At 48.2% G+C, this 20,353-nt stretch overlaps 1 protein-coding gene across 2 annotated transcripts in view; it reads left to right on the top strand.

Annotated features, from left to right (window-relative positions):
* The window catches only part of SH3BP4 (SH3 domain binding protein 4), a 97,004-nt gene extending 76,676 nt beyond the window's left edge, over nt 1-20,328 (top strand). For both annotated transcript variants that reach the window (XM_074264421.1, XM_074264422.1), the window contains 3 exons: nt 3,771-6,142; nt 17,009-17,197; nt 17,956-20,328. In XM_074264421.1, the coding sequence (XP_074120522.1) occupies nt 3,771-6,142; nt 17,009-17,197; nt 17,956-18,180 (2,786 nt within the window). In that variant the 3' untranslated portion in view covers nt 18,181-20,328. The remainder of the gene's footprint in view (nt 1-3,770; nt 6,143-17,008; nt 17,198-17,955) is intronic.
* Nucleotides 20,329-20,353: the final 25 nt, after the last annotated feature.

The raw sequence follows: 20,353 nt of genomic DNA, 5'->3' as shown, positions 1-20,353 counted from the left end.
GAAGGAGGGGTCAGTATTCCTGGTTGGGAAGGAGGGGTCAGTATTCCCCATTGGGAAGGAGGGGTCAGTATTCCCGGTGGGTAAGGAGGGGTCAGTATTCCCGGTGGGTAAGGAGGGGTCAGTATTCCCGGTGGGGAAGGAGGGGTCAGTATTCCCGGTGGGGAAGGAGGGGTCAGTATTCCCAGTGGGGAAGGAGGGGCCAGTATTCCCAGTGGGGAAGGAGGGGTCAGTATTCCCGGTGGGGAAGGAGGGGTCAGTATTCCCAGTGGGGAAGGAGGGGCCAGTATTCCCAGTGGGGAAGGAGGGGCCAGTATTCCCAGTGGGGAAGGAGGGGTCAGTATTCCCGGTGGGGAAGGAGGGGTCAGTATTCCCCGTGGGGAAGGAGGGGTCAGTATTCCTGGTTGGGAAGGAGGGGTCAGTATTCCCCATTGGGAAGGAGGGGTCAGTATTCCCAGTGGGGAAGGAGGGGTCACTATTCCTGGTGGGGAAGGAGGAGTCAGTATTCCCGGTTGGGAGATAGCAAGCAATCATTTAAATGGCGCCCAAGGACGAAGGTCAAGCAAGGAGATCAATGTTGGGGTCCACCAATGGGTGCCTTGATCTTTCGCCGAAGGACTGCAGTTGCCGTGGCTTCCTCCACGCTCTCCTTCCAGTCTCTCTTTGTGGGGGTGGGTGATACAAGTTTATCCCTCTCTCCATTGCACTTCCCCCCGCCCAGGGATGGATGGGGGACCCTCGATCCAAAGCCAGAAGGGACCGAGAGGCCGTTGTACCAACTCCTTAATTCACAGAGAGGAAACTGGTCAGTAGAGACTGAGCACAGCGTGGTCCCTGGGGTCACAGGATGAGCCCCCCGCCCACACTGGCCTGGCCAGCTCCTATTCTTCATCAAAAGGGCAGATCACCTGCCTTTCCCAATGCACTTGGATGCATCCTGGGAAGTGGCCGGCTCCCCTTCCGTGCAGCTGCCATTTGCATGGAATGTATGTACAGACCTCAGTGGGCCCGGTGAAAGTCCCATTTTAGTCCTAGGGAAGCGGAAGTGCGGGGTGGCTGGCCCAGGGTCACCCTTGCTAGCAGGGAGGAGAAGGGATTTGAACCCAGGGCTTCTTTACTCCAAGTCCAGACTGTCCGCCGCGCTACTCTGTCTCAGACGTTTGGCCTTGCCTCTGCCTGCGTGTCCTGGGCGAGGGATGGGCCCCTTTTATGCTGAGATGACCCGATGCAGTAGAAAGAGGGCTGTCCTTGCAGTCCGAGCATCGAGTTCGAAGCCCAGCCTGGGCGATCCGGCTTTTCTGGCCCTCGGGACCCTGGCTTCCAGTGAGGGGACTCTGGACTGCTTTGGATTCCAAGATGCCCAGTTCCTGAGGAGGGTCCGACTGCCTGTTGCCAGTACGAACGGTGCCCACTGCTGTGACAACAAACCGGTCCAACAGCACGATGGTATGGGACAGCTTGGCATCCAAAGCTCATTGGTTCCCAAAAGGCAGAATGGGGCTGTGTACGTAGGTCAGGTGACCTTGCGGGAGGGCTGGGGAAAGATGCTTTACATGTACTTGCAAGATTAAAAAAAATGGCATCAAAAATATTTGAGAAATTCTGGGCGTGGCAAGTGAAAGTGGGAGAGGGGAAGGAGTCTGGCGGACAGTCCCTCTTATCAAGCTCTCAGGAGGGGCCAGGGGACGTTTCCCGGAGAAGAGCAAAGCTTGGGAGGGGGCAGGAGCCTCCTGGAGGGCCTGGCTGCCCCCGCCTGGTGCCAGAGGCCTAGCCCAGGTAGGTGGCTGCCGTCCTGACGCTCTGGTGGCGGATGGGCGAGGGGAGGGCTGGCCCTGGCAGGTAGAGAGCTCCCGGGATGGGCAGCACTTCATAAACACTGGCCGGGCATGTGACAGGGAGGCTTCCTGGTCAGGTTTATCTCTAGGCCCGAGGGCCTGCGTGACTCAGAGGTTGCCAGTACTCTGAGGTCACCTCAACTGCCAAAACCACCTCCAATCCAGAGGCTGCCCCGTCTGACGAGATCATTCTAATGTTCAGGTATCTGCAGAAAAGAAAAGGAATAAAATCCAAGGGCAAGGGTTCTTACTTTGTATGTTTTATTTATATATATATATTATACATACACACACATGTATATTGTACACATGTGTATATACATATATATACATGTACATATACATGTGTGTACTACAGGCAGACCCTTTGGCATTCTGGGACCTATGGACCCTCCTCAGAATAAGGTTTTAAAATGCTTAAAATAAGATAGAATTACAAAGAAAGTGTTTAAATACAGTGACCTATTTTTTTTTCCTTAAGTTCTTCGACCCAGGTTAAGAGCCTTTGTCCTAGACTCCTAGGTGCAGACCTGAAAGAATCTCGGAGACAAAGCTCTGCATTTCCGAGCCACGCCGAGTTGGAGGGATTGGTTGGAGGGGTCACGCAGGCGACGAACGGCCGCCCCAAGTTTGGGACTTGGTTCCAGGTCCCCAAATTCAGCATTCTTTCTAGCTACCACCTCCCCCTTCTGATTTCTACCCACATGGGGGGACAGGCAGGGATGAATAGAAGGGGATCATGGAGCCTTTTGTTCATTCCCTGAAAATGTTGCTTCATGGGTCAAGTTGGGATTTTTTTCTTCATCGTAGTTGAGATCTTTCTTGGGGAAGGAACACTTTCCAATGGCGCCCGTCCTAGCACATATTCAGCACCAGAACCCTTAGTCAATAACCACTTATTAAATTGAATTAATCAGAAATGAATCCTGGGGTCCACGGACCTGATTTCCAATCCCACCTCATCTGCTTAGTTTTGGGGCTAGGCTTAGGAGTCTTCATCTTAAGGAAACTGAGGAGCTTGGACTTGATGGCTCCTGGGCTCCCTTTTACTCTGGGTCCCTGAGCTACAAAACTTGGGAATTGCCCAACTCACCCTCTGCTGGTGTCTGACATCCTGAATGGTATTGAATGAGTAAAAATGGAAACTCTCCGTCCGGAAGCCACCGGCCACTCATCTTCCTCTTCCTCTTGCTTTTTCAATAATAATGCTTCTCAACAATGTGGTGATTCAAGGCAATTCCAGTGGTTCGGGATGAAAGTTGCTGTCTGTATCCAGAGAAAGAACGATGGAGAATGGAGACTGACTGATTGAAGAAGAGCGTTTTCATTTGTTTGTTTATTTTTTCATTCTTTTCCCCCTTTGATTGACCTGCTTTTTCTTGCACAACATGATAGAGGTGGAATTATGATTAAAAGGATTGTATCGATTGCACACTATACCAGAGGAGGGAGGGAGAAACATTTGGAACACAAAGTCTTACCAAAATGAATGTTGAAAACCGTCTTTACATGAATTTGTAAAAACAAAATACTATTAAAAAATAATGATGCTTGCCGTTTTTGTAGCCCATTTTAGATGTACTCTATCAAGGTCAGGAACTTTGCTAGGCACAGAGGGGACAAGGAAAAAGAATAAAATAATTCCACCTTGACATTTTGGTTTTCACAATCCCCACAATCTCGTTAGGCCCTAGCAGCTCTGTTTTCCAGTGGAGCCTGAGACTGGTGGGAAACGGAGGTCTAGGGAGACTGAATGATCCGCCCAGAACCTTGAGTTTGCGGTGCCAGAGCCAGGATCTGAACCCCTGTCTTGGGTCTCCAGTGGTGACCCTCTGCTCACTGAGACCTTTCTGGCTCTTCCCGCTCAGACCCACGCCTCCCCTGTCTGTCAAAGCCCCCACGGTCGGCGGCTCACTGACTCTGTTTTCTCTTTTCCAGTGCCTTCCCCCAGTGCCTTGCTTGGCGACAATCCCACGCCGTTTGGAAACGCGAAAGAAGTGATAGCAATCAAGGACTACTGCCCCACCAACTTCACCACCCTCAAGTTCTCCAAAGGGGACCGCCTGTACGTCTTGGACACCTCGGGCGGGGAGTGGTGGTACGCCCACAACACCACGGAGATGGGCTACATCCCCTCCTCCTACGTGCAGCCCGTCAACTACCGCAACTCGACGTTAAGCGACAGCGGTATGATCGACAATCTCCTGGACAGCCCTGATGAAATAGCCAAGGAACTGGAACTGCTGGGAGGGGGCTGGACGGAGGAGAAGAAGGGGGTGAATAAGGCCCACAATAATAACCCTTTCTTGAATGGGGTGCAGACAAACCCGTTTCTGAATGGGAACGTGCCCCTCGGGCCCAGCCTGGAGGAAGCGGTCCCCAAGACCACGGTGGACTTGCTGCTCTTTGACACGGAGGCGCCCCCCCCTTCTTATACCACAACCGCTTCGGTGACCGCCAACAGCGTCGGCAATATCTTTGACGAGCTGCCATCCGCCAACCGACTCTCCGACACCGAGCACCCCGTCAAGCGGGACAACCCCTTTTTCAGAAGCAAACGTTCGTACAGTTTGTCCGAGCTCTCCGTCCTCCAAGCCAAGTCGGAAGCCCCCTCGTCGTCCACGTTTTTCACCGGGTTGAAGTCTCCGACCCCCGAACAATTTCAGAGCCGAGAGGACTTTCGGGCCGCCTGGTTGAACCACCGGAAGCTGGCCCGCTCCTGCCACGACTTGGACTTGCTCGGCCAGAATCCCGGCTGGGGCCAGACTCAGCCCGTAGAGACGAACATCGTGTGCAAGCTGGACACGTCGGGGGGGGCCGTCCAGCTCCCGGACACCAACATCACCATCCACGTGCCCGAGGGCCACGTGGCTCCCGGGGAGATGCAGCAGATTTCCATGAAAGCCTTGCTGGACCCTCCCCTGGAGCTCAACAGCGACAAATCGAGCACCATCAGCCCGGTGCTGGAGGTGAAACTGAGCAACATGGAGGTGAAGTCCTTCATCATCTTGGAGATGAAGGTTTCGGCCGAGGTCCGGCAGGACGTCGTCAGCAAGAGCACCGTGGCCGTGCAGTGCTTGCGCAGCGACATGAAGGAGGGGCCCTATGTGCCGGTCCCCCTGCTCTACAACTACGGCGACACGATCCAGGTCCACCTGGAGAACCTGGAGCCTTGCATGTACATAGCCATCGTGGCGCACGGACAGAACATCCTGTACCCCTCCACCGTCTGGGACTTCATCCATAAAAAAATCACCGTGGGGGTGTACGGCCCCAAGCACATCCATCCCTCCTTCAAGACGGTGGTGACGCTCTTCGGGCACGAGTGCGCGCCCAAGACGCTGCTGGTGAGCGAGGTCACGCGGCAGGTCCACGGGACTTCTCCGGTGGCTCTGCAGCTGTGGGGCAAGCACCAGTTTGTTCTGTCCAGGCCCCAGGACCTCAGGCTGTGCATGTTCTCCAACATGACCAATTACGAGGTCCGAGCCAGCGAGCAAGCCAAAGTGGTCCGGGGCTTCCAGATGAAGCTGGGCAAGGTGAGCCGCCTGATCTTCCCCATCACCTCCCACGACCCCAACGACCTGTCCGACTTCACCCTGAGGATCCAGGTGAAGGACGACCAGGAGGCCATTCTCACCCAGTTCTGCGTCCAGACCCCCCAGCCCCCGCCCAAGAGTGCCGTCAAGCCTTCGGGGCCGCGGAGGTTCCTCAAGAAGAACGAGATCGGGAAGATCATCCTGTCTCCGCTGGCCGCGACCACCAAGTACCCGACTTTTCAGGAGCGTCCCGTGGCCAGCCTCAAGTTCGGGAAACTGCTGAAGACGGTTGTGAGACAGAATAAAAACCATTATTTGCTGGAGTATAAGAAGGGAGATGTCATAGCCTTGCTCAGCGAGGAGAAGATCAAGTTGAAAGGGCAGCTGTGGACCAAAGAGTGGTACATCGGGTATTACCAGGGTAAGATCGGGCTCGTGCACACCAAGAACGTGCTCGTCGTCGGGAAGATCCGGCCGTGCTTTTTCTCCGGGCCCGACCTCAGTACCAGCGTGCTCCTGGAGCAGATCCTGAGGCCCTGCAAGTTTCTGACGTACATCTACGCCTCCGTACGGACCCTGCTCATGGAGAACATCAGCAGCTGGCGCTCGTTCGCGGACGCCTTGGGCTACGTCAACCTGCCGCTCACCTTCTTCTGCCGGGCGGAGCTGGACAGCGAGCCTGAGCGCGTGGCCTCCGTCCTGGAAAAGTTGAAGGAAGACTGTAACAATACTGAGAATAAGGACAGAAAGTCTTTTCAGAAGGAGCTCATGATGGTAAGTGCTCGGCAGATCGGATCCCCGGGGTGGACTTGGAAAGCGTCCGGAAACGTTTGAGATTTAGCTAGTCCCCTCCGTGCCCATCACGGGATGTCTGCTTGTAAACGGATCCCAGCAAAGTACGGGAATAATGCCCGTCTCATGGAGATCTCCAGGGCTCTGTTGGATCCATCACGGGCCATCCGGGGCATTCTGACAGGTCCTGGGCACAGCAAAAATAACTCCCTTAGCATGCTTTTTAACATGGAAATGTCAGTGATGGATGCACAATGAGAGGGGAGCAGCAGCTGCCGTTGATGAAGCCGTAGTTTTGAATGGTTCTTGATTTTCAGCCTAAATCTTAACACGGTTCCCAATGTCTTCCCGGGAGTGCAAGTCGGCATGCGCTTCCAAGGCAATCTAGAGCCCCGTCTTGCTGGGAGTCTTTGGGTGGGAGCCCTTTACAAAGGAGAAAATAAAAGCTTCTCAAGTGCTGCCATAGCCAACTATTTATGTTTTAGTAACAAACACTAAGGAAAGGAAAGGACAATGTTACTGCCCTGATGCATTTAAGAACACAGCAGCCTAAGGATGAATTCACTAAATTCCCTCACTTCTGGGGACAGCTGGGTAGCACAGTGGCTAGAGCACCAGCCCTGGAGTCAGGAGGACCTGAGTTCAAATCCTGCCTCAGACACTTAACATTCCTGGCTGTGTGACCCTGGGCGAGTCACTTAACCCCAATTGCCTCAGCAAAAATAAATAAATAAAAATAGAAAAGGCTGAATGTTAAGTGTATTGATGAGAGCCTACAGTCTTAGGTTCGGGTAAGGGTTGGACAAGCTCCTTTCCAACTCTGAGATTCTGTGATTTTACGGAATATGTTTCCTTCCGGTAGAAAGGAAATGTTAGGGTCCTTCTCCCCCTCGTAAACGAGAACAAAAACAAAACCCTGAAAACCAAAACTGTGGCCATTAGTTAATTATTCATTAGTTTATGGATTTTAATAGTATGTTCCTCTACAATGGATTCATCATAAATGTGTCTTTGATGGCAGCCCAGAGTGGGAAGGGTTGTACATGTTGGGGGCAAAGTGGGGAGCCTTGGGTCTTCGGGCAGTTCTACTGCTGACTCCATGCGTCCTGTTAGACCTCGTGTTCTCCGGTGGGCCTCTCATCAGAAAAGTAAGCGGGTTCAGAGGTGATCTCCATGGTTAGATACCCCTGAGTTCTAATGCTTTTTTCCTAGGATTTGATAGAATTTGAAAAGTACGGAAGTGTTTCTTCTCCTGCTCTCGGGGATTCAGCAAACCTTCTTGAACTACCTGCTGGATCACTAGATTGAGGATGGGGGCTTTTTGAGGGCAGAGTTTGAAGGGGAGGTTCTATCTTTTCCCTCTTTTCCTCTCTTCAGCATTCAGCACACTCCTGGACACACCATAGGCGCTTAATTAGTGTTTATGGACTGACTGCCAGTTTCTGTGCTTCAAAGAGGAGCCGGAGTGTAAGTTGTGCTGACGGTCCAGTCTTCCTCATTCATGTTCAGGGTAAATGGTCAAAGAACTGATAGTAAAGCCATCCTTTTGGTGGCTTACTTCTCCGTGTGTCCTTGGAGAAATAAGTCATGTCTCCTTCCTTAATCTCAAAGGAAAGCCTTTGAGGATTCCCAGAGTGCCTTTTGGAGCTAGATGGCATAATTCCGTGTCTTGATTCTTGCTCCTTTCTTTGAAAATGTTGGAAGGGAGAACAGAACCCCTGCTACGAGATGGCACTCAGTGTTTTGAGAACTGACCCGCCCTGAAATGCCAACCTACCGGTCTGTTATCAGAGCACTCCATCAACAGACTTGACATTCCACCCTCCGCGGTAGTTGGCCAAGCAGTAGACCTGGGGCCGCTCGGCGCGCTGCCAGGGGACTGTGATTTAAGGGCATCTGTCTCCAAAGATAAGGGAATGTGCATATCGGCTTCCATCAACTGCTGAAAGGATTGGGTATCGGGGCTCCAGAAAGCCCTAGAGCTCTGAACCGTATTCATTTTTTTTTTTAATCAAAGCTTTTTATTTTCAAAATATATGCAGATAATTTTCAACATTCACCCTTGCAAAATCTTGAGTTCCAAAATTTTTTCTCCCTCCCTTCTCTTCACCTTCTCCCATAAATGGCAAGTAATCTAGTATATGTTAAGCATGTGCAATTCTTCTATATATATTTCGACAATTATCTTATTGCACAAGAAAGAAAACAAAATGCAAGCAATAAAAGCAAAAAAAAAAAGCGAGTGGCCATGTTATGATCCACACTCGGTTCCCCCAGGCTCTCTCTGGGTGTAGATGATTCTCTTCATCACAAGATCATCAGAACTGGTCCGAATCCGCTCACTGCTGAAAAGAGCCGCGTCCAAAGGAATTGATCTTTATATAATCTTGCTGCCGTGTATAACGTTCTCCTGGTCCTGCTCATTTCACTCAACATCAGTTCCCGTCAGTCTCTCCAGGCCTCTCTGAAATCATCCTGCCGGTCACTTCTTAGAGAACAGTAATATTCCATAACATTAATGAGCCATAACTTGTTCAGCCATTCCCCAGCTGATGGGCATCCAGCCAGGTTTCAGTTTCTTGCCACTACAGAAAGGGCCGCCACAAACGTTGGAGCACGTATGGCTCCTTTTCCCTCTTTTATGATCTGTTTGGGACACTGCTGGAACAAAGGGTATGTACAGTGATGGCCCTTTGGGCATGTGAACTGTACTAATTAGCAGTCCTTTGGACAGCTTTGCTCCCAGAAGGCCTTCGCAGGCTTCCTCTTCACTTGTCAGTAGTTTCTTCACCCCAAGGTTGGGGTGTGTTTCCTTGTTTGGGGATAGAGAGGGATGCTCTCTGGAGACTTTTTCATTTTGAGGAGGTGCTCGAGGCCCAGGTCCCTTTGGCTCATGGGTAATGGGTCACATCCAGTAGTTAGTAAGCTGTCTTCAGTCAAAAAGGGAGATGTCCATCCTTTTTGAATCCTTGTGAAAGTTGGCAGAGATCCTTAAGGAGAAGGTGAGAGTGGAAAAGGATTTAGGACCGAATGAGAGTAAAAGGACCAGGAGTTTACTTGGCAAAGAAAGGAGCTTGAGTGTGTGGTAGAATCCAGTGAATTGTTGTTTATTAAAGATTTGGGGACCTTAAAGGCATCAGCAAGAAGTTAATACCCAAGGAGAGACAAGTGAGGTTTAATCTACTGGAGAAGATGGGATTAAGTGACGAAAAAAGATTGGCTTTCAGTGTCAGAGACTAAGAGAAGAAGGAAAGAGTGGGAGGTGATGTCCAGGGGCTTTTGAGAGGAAGAGAAAGCAGGAAGAGGGAGCTCATGCTGATGGACTTCAGTTTTCTCCCTAAAATAAGAGATGAGGGCTTGGACTGGTTCAGAGTCGGTGGTGGGTGAATCAAGGAAGGAAGAAAAGATTCAGACTCTTCTGTGGGGACAAGAAGATAGCAGTTGCTATAGTGAGAACCCAATTGGGGCTGGATGACGTGAATGTGATCCACGTAAGTCTGAATCTTTCTCCAGTCGAGCTCTCAGTAGGTTTTGATTAGTAGGAGACACGCATGATGGGTGCATTTCTCTGCTTATTCGTGATTTGGAACACTTCTTACTCTGCTGCCTGATGGCTTGCTTTTTTTCTTGTCAGAACTCTTCTGTCTCCGTAGCCTTTGATCATTCATCTATTGAGCAATTCCTCTTTCTTCTATTTCTCTCCATTCCCATTTACTGGCTGTTTATCAAGGAAACATGCTTGAAATTCTCAGCTCACTGTCTCCTTTCTGATTCTACTTGCATCAATTTGGTTCAAATGTATATTTTATTCATACCACCTGTTTTTCCATCACCATAATTCCCCACATAGTCTTTTTCTCTCCACCCCTTCTGATGAAAAATTTAAAAGTCAAACAAAAGCAGTTAAGCAAAAAGGACGTGAAATTCAGTGCTCGGCACACTCAGACCTGCATTGATTTTGCTTGTTCCAAAAAAAAAAATAAAGCTTTTGGATTTTGTCAGTGAAATGATCCATTTTATCTTCTCTGTTCATCGAGCGCTTCTTTCCCTTCATTCTCTTGCCTCCCTTTCTGCCTTGCCCTGGCTTGCTCCTTGCCCCTAATCCCCCACTCTCATGCCTGTTAGAAAGAAGTAGCCCAGACCATAGAGAGATGCAGAGAGTTTCTGGCCTGCTCTCCCTGCTAGTCTCAGCTTCCTTGCGCCTTGGGGTTCCTCCAGAAGGCTTCAATCTCATCCTCCTCAGTGCTTATCTGGACTGGAGCAGGAGTCCCCTTCTGACCTTCCATTCCCGGACTTGTGGTTGTGCTGACCTTCCAGAAATCTGGAAATCTCAACTCGTTAAAAATTTTTTCTTGGCTCCCAATTGCCAAAGATAACCAACTGTTTTCCCTTCCAGTTAACACGGTCCCTTTCCAGCTTTTTTTTGAATGACATATTCTCTTTTATAGTCAAATTGGAATAATAGCTCTGTAATCAAGGGAAGTAATAACGTACACTGTCATTCAGGGGGAAATGCTCCCCGTAATCATTTCTGTCTGCCCTCTGCCGTCATTGTACCTTGGCCCAAGCTGTTCTCTGGTGCAGAAAGTGGTCTTTCTTCCACTTTTAGTCCTTTGACTTCCTGCCCCTCTTTTTGAGCAAGATTTCAATGCTGCTTTTTCAGAAAGCCTTCCCTGGTCTCTGTCTTTCTCCTTCCTTCCCCGGCAGCTTCTTTGTCACCAGCAGCCCCACCCCTGAACCAGCCAGCAGGAGGTACTGATTAAGGTTACCATATTGCCACTAATTGGTGTGAAAATCCCAGTGAGTCACTATTCTTCTGCAAATAGGAATGAACTTCCCAAATGGGGTGTGTGTGTGTGTGTGTGTGTGTGTGGTTGGGGGAGGGCCATCTATCAATTCCCAGCTCTTCTTTTCACCTGTTTTAGATGGGAAATGGGGGAGAGGGTGACGTCACTAACTATGGCCCCGTGTCTTGAGCTGAAAATGAAATCCTATTAGCTCCAGCCCCACTCATGGCAGAATTGAAAGTGTAATGCTCTGTGAACCTTTGTTCCACGAGCTCGCACAATTTCACACCAATAATTAAGTTTCACTCGGCCTGAAAGATGGAGATGAGATTAAGGAGACTGAGCTTGGCTAGTGACTTAGCAAACAGATTGATTATAGGTTTGTTATGGCAGAGTGAGAACCCAAATTGAACTCCAGCTTTGGAGGATTCTTGACGCACTGTTGGGTTGTGGTTTTTTTTTTTGTTTGTTTGTTTGTTTGTTTGTTTGTTTTTAACTTATTTAAATGTACTTTTTTCAATTAGGCTTTTTTCCCCTCTTGCCCATTCCCACTCACTGGAGGAAAAAGAAAGAGAGAAAGAACAGAAAAAGAAGAAAAAAAAAAAAGCATTGTATCATAGAATTATAGTCACAGAAAACAAAGTGCCCCATGGGCCCTGTCCACAAATGTGTGCCTCATTTTGTATTAACCCACCGCCTGTCTGTCTGTCTTGCCTCCTCACTGGAAGGAATCACGGGTGCTGGGTCTGGATCCGCAATAGTCTCATCTTAGCTTTTCTTAAGTCATGACTGATGGGCAACACAGTGCATCGTTTCCCAGGGGGCATAATAGACCGTGCCAGATCGAAGAGGTAGCTTGGAACGTTTCCTGAGCAGGCTGGCGAGGGCCCCGACCCTGTCTAACAAAGTGACCCATCCTCAGGGGAGGGCCAATTTGTGTATCCATGGTGATGCCTTATGTTTGCAGCTGATGGCTCCGATCCACACAACGCCACCTGCCAGAAACCCACCTGCCTGGATGTTTGTCTTGGAGTGTTTAGACAGGTGCCCGTTGCTTGTTTTCTGTGTGTTTTTGGAAAGTGATACAGGATCCGTGATGTGGACATAATGGGGGTGGTCCATTCTCCTCCCGGTGTGGGGAGTTCGCTCGCACTTTCCCATTGCTGTATTTATTTTTTGTATAGATAAGATCTTGGATCTCATTAATATACGAGCCTAGCAATACAAACGGCTGAATGTGACTTTGGGGGCATTGTTCCAAATTATTTTCCAGAATAATTGGATCAATTCAGTGTTTATCTTTTATTTTTTATCTTGTTATACTTGAGTTTGGGGATTTTTGGCGTTTTTTTGTTTTTGTTTTTGAGAGGCATTTGGGATTAAGTAACACAGCTAACAAGTGTCAAGTGTCTGAGGTCAGATTTGAACTTGGGTCCCAAATGCAAAGCTGGTCCTCTATTTACTGAACCACCTGGGCCCTTGTATGTTTTATCCCATTTGATCCTCACAACAGCCCCGGAGGTAGGTGTTAGGGTTGTCCCCACTTTACAGAGGAGAAAAGTGAGACCATGAGAAGTTAAATGACTTGCCCAGTGGTACCTAATAAGTATCTGGAGCAAGATTTGCACTTGGACCTTCCTGAGTAGACAAGAGCTCTCTCCAAGCTGCCATTTTGTTCAGCATGGGTTGGACTTCTCGAATGGAGCCGGCTCACAGATTCTGAGACTACTCTTCCTCTGTAACGCTAGACGAGGTGACTGAGGGTCTCCTTCAGCCCTTTTGTGTGACCGTGTGCGCCCACAGTCCATGGTTCGACGGGCCACGTGCCGTGGTTCCCAACCACTTCACAGCATCCAGTTAATGCTGGACTTGAAGAAGCCAGTTTGGGCTCAGTCATGACCAGTGTAGATGGCTTCCTAAGCAAGCCCTGTCCAGCTCATTTATCTGTATCAGTTCATCTATAATATAATCTATAATCAGTGAGTGATCAACTCAGGAGAGGAGCATGGACACATATTTACAATTGCTTACTCCCCTGTTTCTTTCTTTTTTTTAATTAGAGTTCCATTTTTATTTTTAAAGCTTTTTATTTTCCAAACACAGAGCATGGATAAATATTGAACTAGAATGTCTAGACCCGAGAAAGAAGCAGCTTTATTTTGTGGGACTTTTCTCCTGCCAATGACGTCTCAAAGTCCAAGGTGGTGCAGTTAGCAACTTGACAACCAAAGCCTGTGATTTACTAGTGTTTTCTTCTGGCCCATGGGGGGCGTCTGATAAAGCAGGTTTCCAGCTAATGATCGTGAGAAGGGGGGGTCCTGGGGTGAAGGTCGGAGGAATCTGGAAGGTGGGGTGGGGAGGAGCTGCGTTCCAGGCAGTGCATGGCTCCGGCTGTCCAGGAGGCCAGGAATGTCGAGAGGGTGTCCAGAGGAAGGGGGGTGGAGGGGAGAAGAGAGATGGCTCGTTGACCTTCTGGGAAATGCCAGGACTTCAAGGCCGAGCTGGGATGCTTGAATTTGATCCTGTTGGCAATAAGGACTCCAGCGAAGGGCACAGATAATGTGATTTTATTTATTGCTCAAGGCTTGGAGGAGAGGAAGTGAAATAATAAAAATAATGAGATTTTATAGGAAGATTCAGCTGATTTTGCTCGCAGAGGTATACAGACGTTTGGGAAGAAAATGAAATAAAGAGCTTGCAGGAAAAATGTCCCCAGAGCCTTTTCTACCCCCTTAATTTAGTGTGAACTTTTAAGGGGGGGGTGGGAACCATTGACCACTTGCTTGGAAGACCCCTGCTGAGATCCTGAGGGCCCAAGGCTGCCCTCCTCCATGTTCACCCCGTGAAAGATGGCTTCATTCAGACACTCAAGTGTTCATTCAGCTCTTCCTTCACATCTTCCCTTTCCAGCCTTATTTCGGATGACATATTCTCTTTTATAGCCAAACTGGAATAATGGCTCCGGAACAGAGGGAAATAATAATGTGCACTGTCAGAATCCACCCAAGTGACTACCCGGGCCTGCTTGCCTTATCACACAGCTCCTGGGCCTACCAAATGGTGCGGGCAGTCCCCAGTTACCGAAGCAGCTGGCTCACGGGGGAACTTTGGGTTTGGGCTTGCGGCAATGAACCCATTAGACAGTGTTCATCCTTACTCCACCTCATTTAGTCCCAGAATCCTCAGAAACGTGCAAATAAGTGCTCATTAAGTCGGAAATCTCAGAAGTGGGAGCCGAGAGACATTCACCAGAGTTTGTTTTTCCAAGATTTACAACATTCACCTTCAGTAAAGAGTGGATCAAAATCTCACAGAGGGGATGGATTTGATCCCATTTTCTCTGGAAAAGATCTTTCCAAGTTCCAGTTTAGTATCTTGGCTTTCTTAACATGAATGCAAGGGGAACTTGGAAAAGATGGGAGATGATGTTTATAATGCTTGAATTCTTGACCCCATGACCTTGATTGAACTGTAATTTATTTTCTCCAGCCCTCAACTTTCTTCCCTAATATTGGCCACTGCCTTGCATGTCATGAAGGATTAATATGAATGTAAGACTTCACTCTGAACAAAACAAAAAAAGCTCCATAGGAACCAAATAAATGTCTTACTTTTGAAAAAAGGGTTCAAAAAGGGCAGGTACAGTGAGAAAGATTACAGCATAGTTGGAATATGACGGTTCCAAACCACAAATCAAGACCCAAAATAGAGCCTTTCTGGGGTCAGAAATAGGAGTCCTGAAGGGTCCCCTGAAAAGGCAAAGAGGGATAGAACTAAATTATAAATTATAAACAAATAAATGGCCGGTCAGGGAAGAAGACAAATATGGAAAAATCAGGAATAGATTTCTTTTTCTAAATGGGCACATTTATGTCAAATAGTAAATGGCCAAAGTGTGATTTTGTGTGTGCTCTGTTTTCTTAAAGTTTTATTGGTTCCTTTTCTAGACATAGTTCTCTTCTTCCCCTATTTGTCCAATGAAACTTCCTCTTGTACGAGAAAGCCAGTTCAGCAAAACCAACCAATGAAATTCTGCTTCCATGTAATCGTCGTTCTATATCCAGAGTACTCCACATTTCTACCCCCAAAAAACAAATAAATAACCGGTCTGTGTGGGTTTTTTCTGTTTATGTACAGTCCTTTGTGTGTATATTTAACTTTTTTTTTTTTTTTTTTTTTTTTTGATGGTGTATTATTCTTTTTAATTGACCAGAGAAAGCAGTTTACATCTGGTCCGTCTGGTTCTGAAATGACTGATTAGTAGAAAGAAACCCATCCATCCTCCACCTTTTTTTTTCTTATCCCTCAAAATGCCTCTCTGAATAGGAGCCAAGAAAGTGGGATAATTTTATTGATCCCTCTGGGAATTAAGGGGAAGGGGAGGAAAGAAATCACGCCAGCTCCTTCCTTGACCTTCTCGTACCAGCCAGCCAGTGAGCTAGGCAAGGATAACGTGCTTACCTGGGGTCCTGAGAATAGCCTGTACGCTTTCCCATCGCCATTGGATGTAAGATCCATGAGGTCAAGGGGACTTTTAGACTTTTACTTCTGTAGGCCCAGGGCCTCGCACAACATGTGGCTAACTACTTAACAAAGGCTTGCTGATGGTGGGAGACATTATGAGGTAGTAGAAAGGATATTGGATTTGGGGTCTCCTTATTTCTGGGTGTTTTCAGGGCATGGGTCTAAGTCCTGCTCCGCTATTTATCACTTGTGTGACATTGGCCATTCTTTGATCATCAGCCCCTTCTTTGTGTCTCCTTCCAACACCCTGATTGTGACAATTTTCAGGAAAATTGCCTTTCAGAAAAGACTCCTCCAAAATATGTGAATGAAGGCTTGTAAAAGACAATATGGCGCCACGGGGGAAAGATATCTGTCTCGGGAGACCCGGGTTCAGTTCTTTTTATCTGAGCTGCTCACATACTTGTTAGAGGGATTAGCAGCTTTGTTTAACTTGGAGGAGAAAAGAAGCTGTTACATCTAAGGTTTGGGAGGGCGCTCTCCTTTCTGCCCTCTGCTTTATAGACTTCCTGACACCCACACGGGCGAGTGAGCCCAGTGTATTCCATGCATTATCATTGGTTTTTTCCCATGTGTCCCAGGAATATTGAAATCCTCTGATCATGTGAGCATTAGTCCCAAGCACTATGCTGGGGACTCGGAGACCAAGTGTGAGCCGCCGATCTCAATACACCTTTTCAGAAAAATAAACATGTAATTATGTGCAAAATAACTAGAATGATAGTTTGGAAAACAGGGCACCAGCAGCTTGCAGGGACCCCATCTGGGTGGGAACTTATGAAAGACCATGGCCCAGAATGGTCAAAAGTGTCACTGAATTGATTGGGCCATTAGCAGGGAACACATAGCTCACAGCTGTACTGGCAGAGGATGATGGGAGCATAAATTTAGAATCGGAAATAATCTTGGCCATCCTCTTGTCTGCTCCCTCATTGTATTTGCAAAGAGAAAAAAAAAACGTGGTTCCCAGAGAATGGAAGTGGCTGCCATCCCTACGGGGCTTTGCAAACAGGAAAGTGCTACACAAAGGCAGCTGGTGCTGGGGGTGGCCACGGTAATGATTATGGTGGCGATGTTAGGAGCACGGTGATGGGATAAGGAGGCGACCGCCCAAGTACACACAGAGAGTGGGTAGTCGAGCCAGCATTTGTTTCACTACCTCGTGCGGACAACCATCTGTGCTTCCTTTAAGATTAAATTTGTTATCTGAAGTCCAGTGATAATAGTAATAACAGCTAAAAGGCAAGGAGCTCTTTAAGGTTTGCAAAGACTAATGTTGTCTCATAACAATCTTGGGGGAGAATATTATTTACTGATGAGGACACCGAGGCTGAGGGAGGTTAGTGACTTGCCCGGCGGGACACAGCTGGAGTCTGAATCCACACTTGAGCTGGTCTTCCTGATTCTCAAGTCTAAGCCACCTTCACGTGGTCCCCTGGGTTTCTGGGAGGCTACCTTGGGTCTGAAGTCTGATGGCCATGGGCAGCGTGCTTGGCTTGGTGCTCAGAGCCTCACCGCTGTATTCTTGTTCCCCTAGGCCTTGTTGAAGATGGACTGTCAGGGCCTTGTGGTCCGGCTCATCCAGGACTTCGTGCTCCTGACCACCGCGGTGGAGGTGGCCCAGCGATGGAGGGAGCTGGCCGAAAAGCTCGCCAAAGTATCCAAGCAACAGATGGATGCTTATGAATCTCCCCACCGGGACAGGAACGGGGTGGTCGACAGTGAGGTGAGGAGGGGCTCCGTCGTTGACCCAGGAGCAGCCAAGCCACGGGGCACAGGATGGAGATGGCCCAGTGGATGATGAGAGAGGAGGGGTCGGGGGGGGGGGGGGGGGAGAATTCTTATCTTCCAACTGCCCCAGTTGTGGACTGGGTGTTTGTGGGTTTATTCCTGAGCTCAAGATAGCTCTTTCCCTAAGTCTTCTGGGCAGATAAGATGCCTATTTTGCATTCCATCTTTAGATCAGGGCTTCGGGCTTTACATAAATAGGCCCTTTGGAGATACATTTAAGTCCCCTTCTTGGGCCTGACTAGAAATGTACCATTAAAGAAAGTGATGGCTTCTAGGATCCCAGTAGAAACCCCTTACTGAATTGCAGCAGTGAGGTCTCTCTTCCGAGACCCATCATCGTATTCTAATTTTCTTGTATATGGACTTGACCCTAAATTTGAAAGGCGGTCAGCCTACCATTAAAGACATTTTAGTGTGGACAAAAGAAACAGAGGACCAAGTGGCTATGGTCAAGTCCCCATCCCTTTGTTGAAATAGTTTATTCTTCTATAAAGTAGAGGATGGTGAATAATTATTGCAAGTCACCTCTTGTTAGAAGCTTCTTTTATCTGTTGTTCCCCTCTCTACTATTTCATCCCCAAAATGCTAAAAGTATTTTGTAATTTATTTGTATTAAATATATAGGTTGAAATAATAGTTCTCCTGCTTCCTAACTTCATCTCTCTCACCCTTTGTCTTGGGCTAACATTCTAGGCCATGTGGAAGCCTGCCTATGACTTCTTATTGACATGGAGCAATCAGATTGGGGACAGCTATCGGGATGTCATCCAGGAGCTTCATCTGGGCTTGGACAAGATGAAGAACCCCATTACTAAGCGTTGGAAACATCTCACAGGGACCCTGATCCTAGTGAACTCCCTAGATATTCTGAGGGCAGCTGCCTTCAGCCCCGTGGACCATGAAGACTTTGCCATCTGATACGTGGGCTTTCCAATCCCTTCTGCTGCTTTCTCTTTATGATGAATGGCCTTCAGCCCAGGGTGGAACTGAACACGAAAAACAGGCCATTCGGTACAGACCACAATGCTCTGCTCCAGACCGGTACCATGGCCAAGGACTAAGCACCTCCATATTCTTTTCTTTCCCATCCCATTTCTCCCCCTTCCTCGCTAGTCTCCCGACCCAGCACCATCCTGAAGAGATTTTCTATTGTATATTGTTGCCAATCAAACGGACTTTCTACTTGTAAAGTATAAAATGAAAAATCATGTTTTTATAGCTATTTGGAGAAAACATACAGAATATCTAATTTTTTAACAGACAAAAGGAAAAAAAAATAAAACCACTGATGAGATGAGGTGAGGAAGATGTGGACTTTTTTCAGTTGTATAAAGACTTTTTTTTTAAAATTATGATATGCTTTGTTTTCTTTTGATCTTGTAAAATATATATATTTTTAAAAATCTCTCTACTTTTGACTCCCCTCCCCAGTTTTGCATTTCAGCTCCGGGAGGCTGACAAGACTGTTAATCCAGCATGATTAGGCTAATGGAGTGGATTCCAGCTTCTAAGGTTCTGAGAGAGGGAAGTAAGAGCTTCTGAAATGTCTTTAACCCAAAGCCCGGTTTACCCTCATTTGAGAATGGCCCAGGCTTTGTTCTTTGGGGTTTTGCGCCATGGGAGTTTTGTTCCTTTTGGGATCTGTCGTGGTGCGAATCAGCCGGTGAGCTTTAGCTGGAAGCTTTGCAGCTGACCTTATAATTGTGTTCCTGGCGATCAGGAAGCAGCCAGGGAAAGAAAACGCAGTGGAGGGATTGTCGTACCTAACTCAGAACCCCCGCCCTATATTTGGTGTAAAGACGTACATCCCCTATGGTTTACAGGCGTGGATTACCAGCAGGGAGGAACTGCCGGAATCTCTCTCCCCTAGACTAGACAGACAAATCGGTCCTTAAGAAGCTCGTCACATAATCGGAGGATGTGATCGAGAGAAACTCCTTCCTCCGGACTCTGGCTTTTTTCCAAATTTTTCCTCCTTCACCACCGATGTCCAAAGGCAGCCTAACTAGGACCGTCCGATGGTCGTTCCCTGGCTCTCCCTTTGGGAGCACCATTTACCAAATTAACGACACTTAACCGGGCTCCTTTGGGAATCCCGTCGGTTATCGTCTTCTTTGTTCTCCTGTGGGTCCTTGGAAAAAATGGGGGTGAAAAGGGTTTTTAGCATAACGAGGAGATGTAATTTGGAGTAAGAATATTTTTTCACAAAGGAAAAGTGGTTACCCCACACAGCAAAAATCAAGTCCCTGGGGGAAATGAAGGTTGAAACCTATAAGAAGAGCTTTGGGGCAGCTAGGGGGCGCAGTAGAGCACCAGCCTTGAATTCAGGAGGACCTGAGTTCAAATCTGGTCTCAGACACTTAACACTTCCTAGCTGTGTGACCCTGGGCAAGTCACTTAACCCCAGCCTCAGGGGGAAAAAAAAGAGCTTTGTAGCAAACTAAGCTGAGTGTGGGTGCAGGCTGGTGGTGGGTCTCTGGGTGCTGGTGAATGGCTGGGTCTAGGAAGGGAGAGGCTGGTCTCCAATGGCTGTTGGGGGGATCTGAGGGGCCAGCTCCAGAATCCAAGCAACTGATCCCCCTCCTGTCAAAAGTCCCAGAAAGCCTTGCTCCCTGAGCACCCACCCTCCCTCTTAATCGGCTTGTCTTGCTGCTGGGCGCCAACGGGAAGCCAGAGCAGCTGCTATCACAATTGAGGAAAGTCTGCCCCAAACTAGTGCCAGGGGGATTTTTTTCTCCGTGAACCATGCAGATGTTTCCAAACAAGGGAATTCATTCCTGACTCAAAATGAGAGAGTCTCTGTCCCTGAGCAAAACCTTCCTCTTCCCTAACCCCGGCCCAGGGCATCCTGGGCTTCAGCTCGGAGCAGAGAGAAAACAAAATGGCCGTTTGCACCTTAAACTCACATCTCTTCCTCAGGGGCTTCGAGTAGTTTCCTATGCAACTTTACCTTGTAGCACAACCAAAATTCACCAAGTTGCAGAAGCTTTCTTTGAATGTTACAAACCTGTTGAGTTTTTTTTTTTTTTTCCCCTCCACCAAACCAAAATCTAAATAAAATTCAAATGAATCGGTTGTAGCTTTGTGTCTG

The sequence above is a fragment of the Sminthopsis crassicaudata genome, chromosome 4 (assembly GCF_048593235.1).
Source record: "Sminthopsis crassicaudata isolate SCR6 chromosome 4, ASM4859323v1, whole genome shotgun sequence".
NCBI classification, from domain to species: Eukaryota; Metazoa; Chordata; class Mammalia; order Dasyuromorphia; family Dasyuridae; genus Sminthopsis; species Sminthopsis crassicaudata.
Note: the sequence above shows the minus strand (reverse complement) of the source record. Positions and strands in the feature narration are given on the sequence as shown.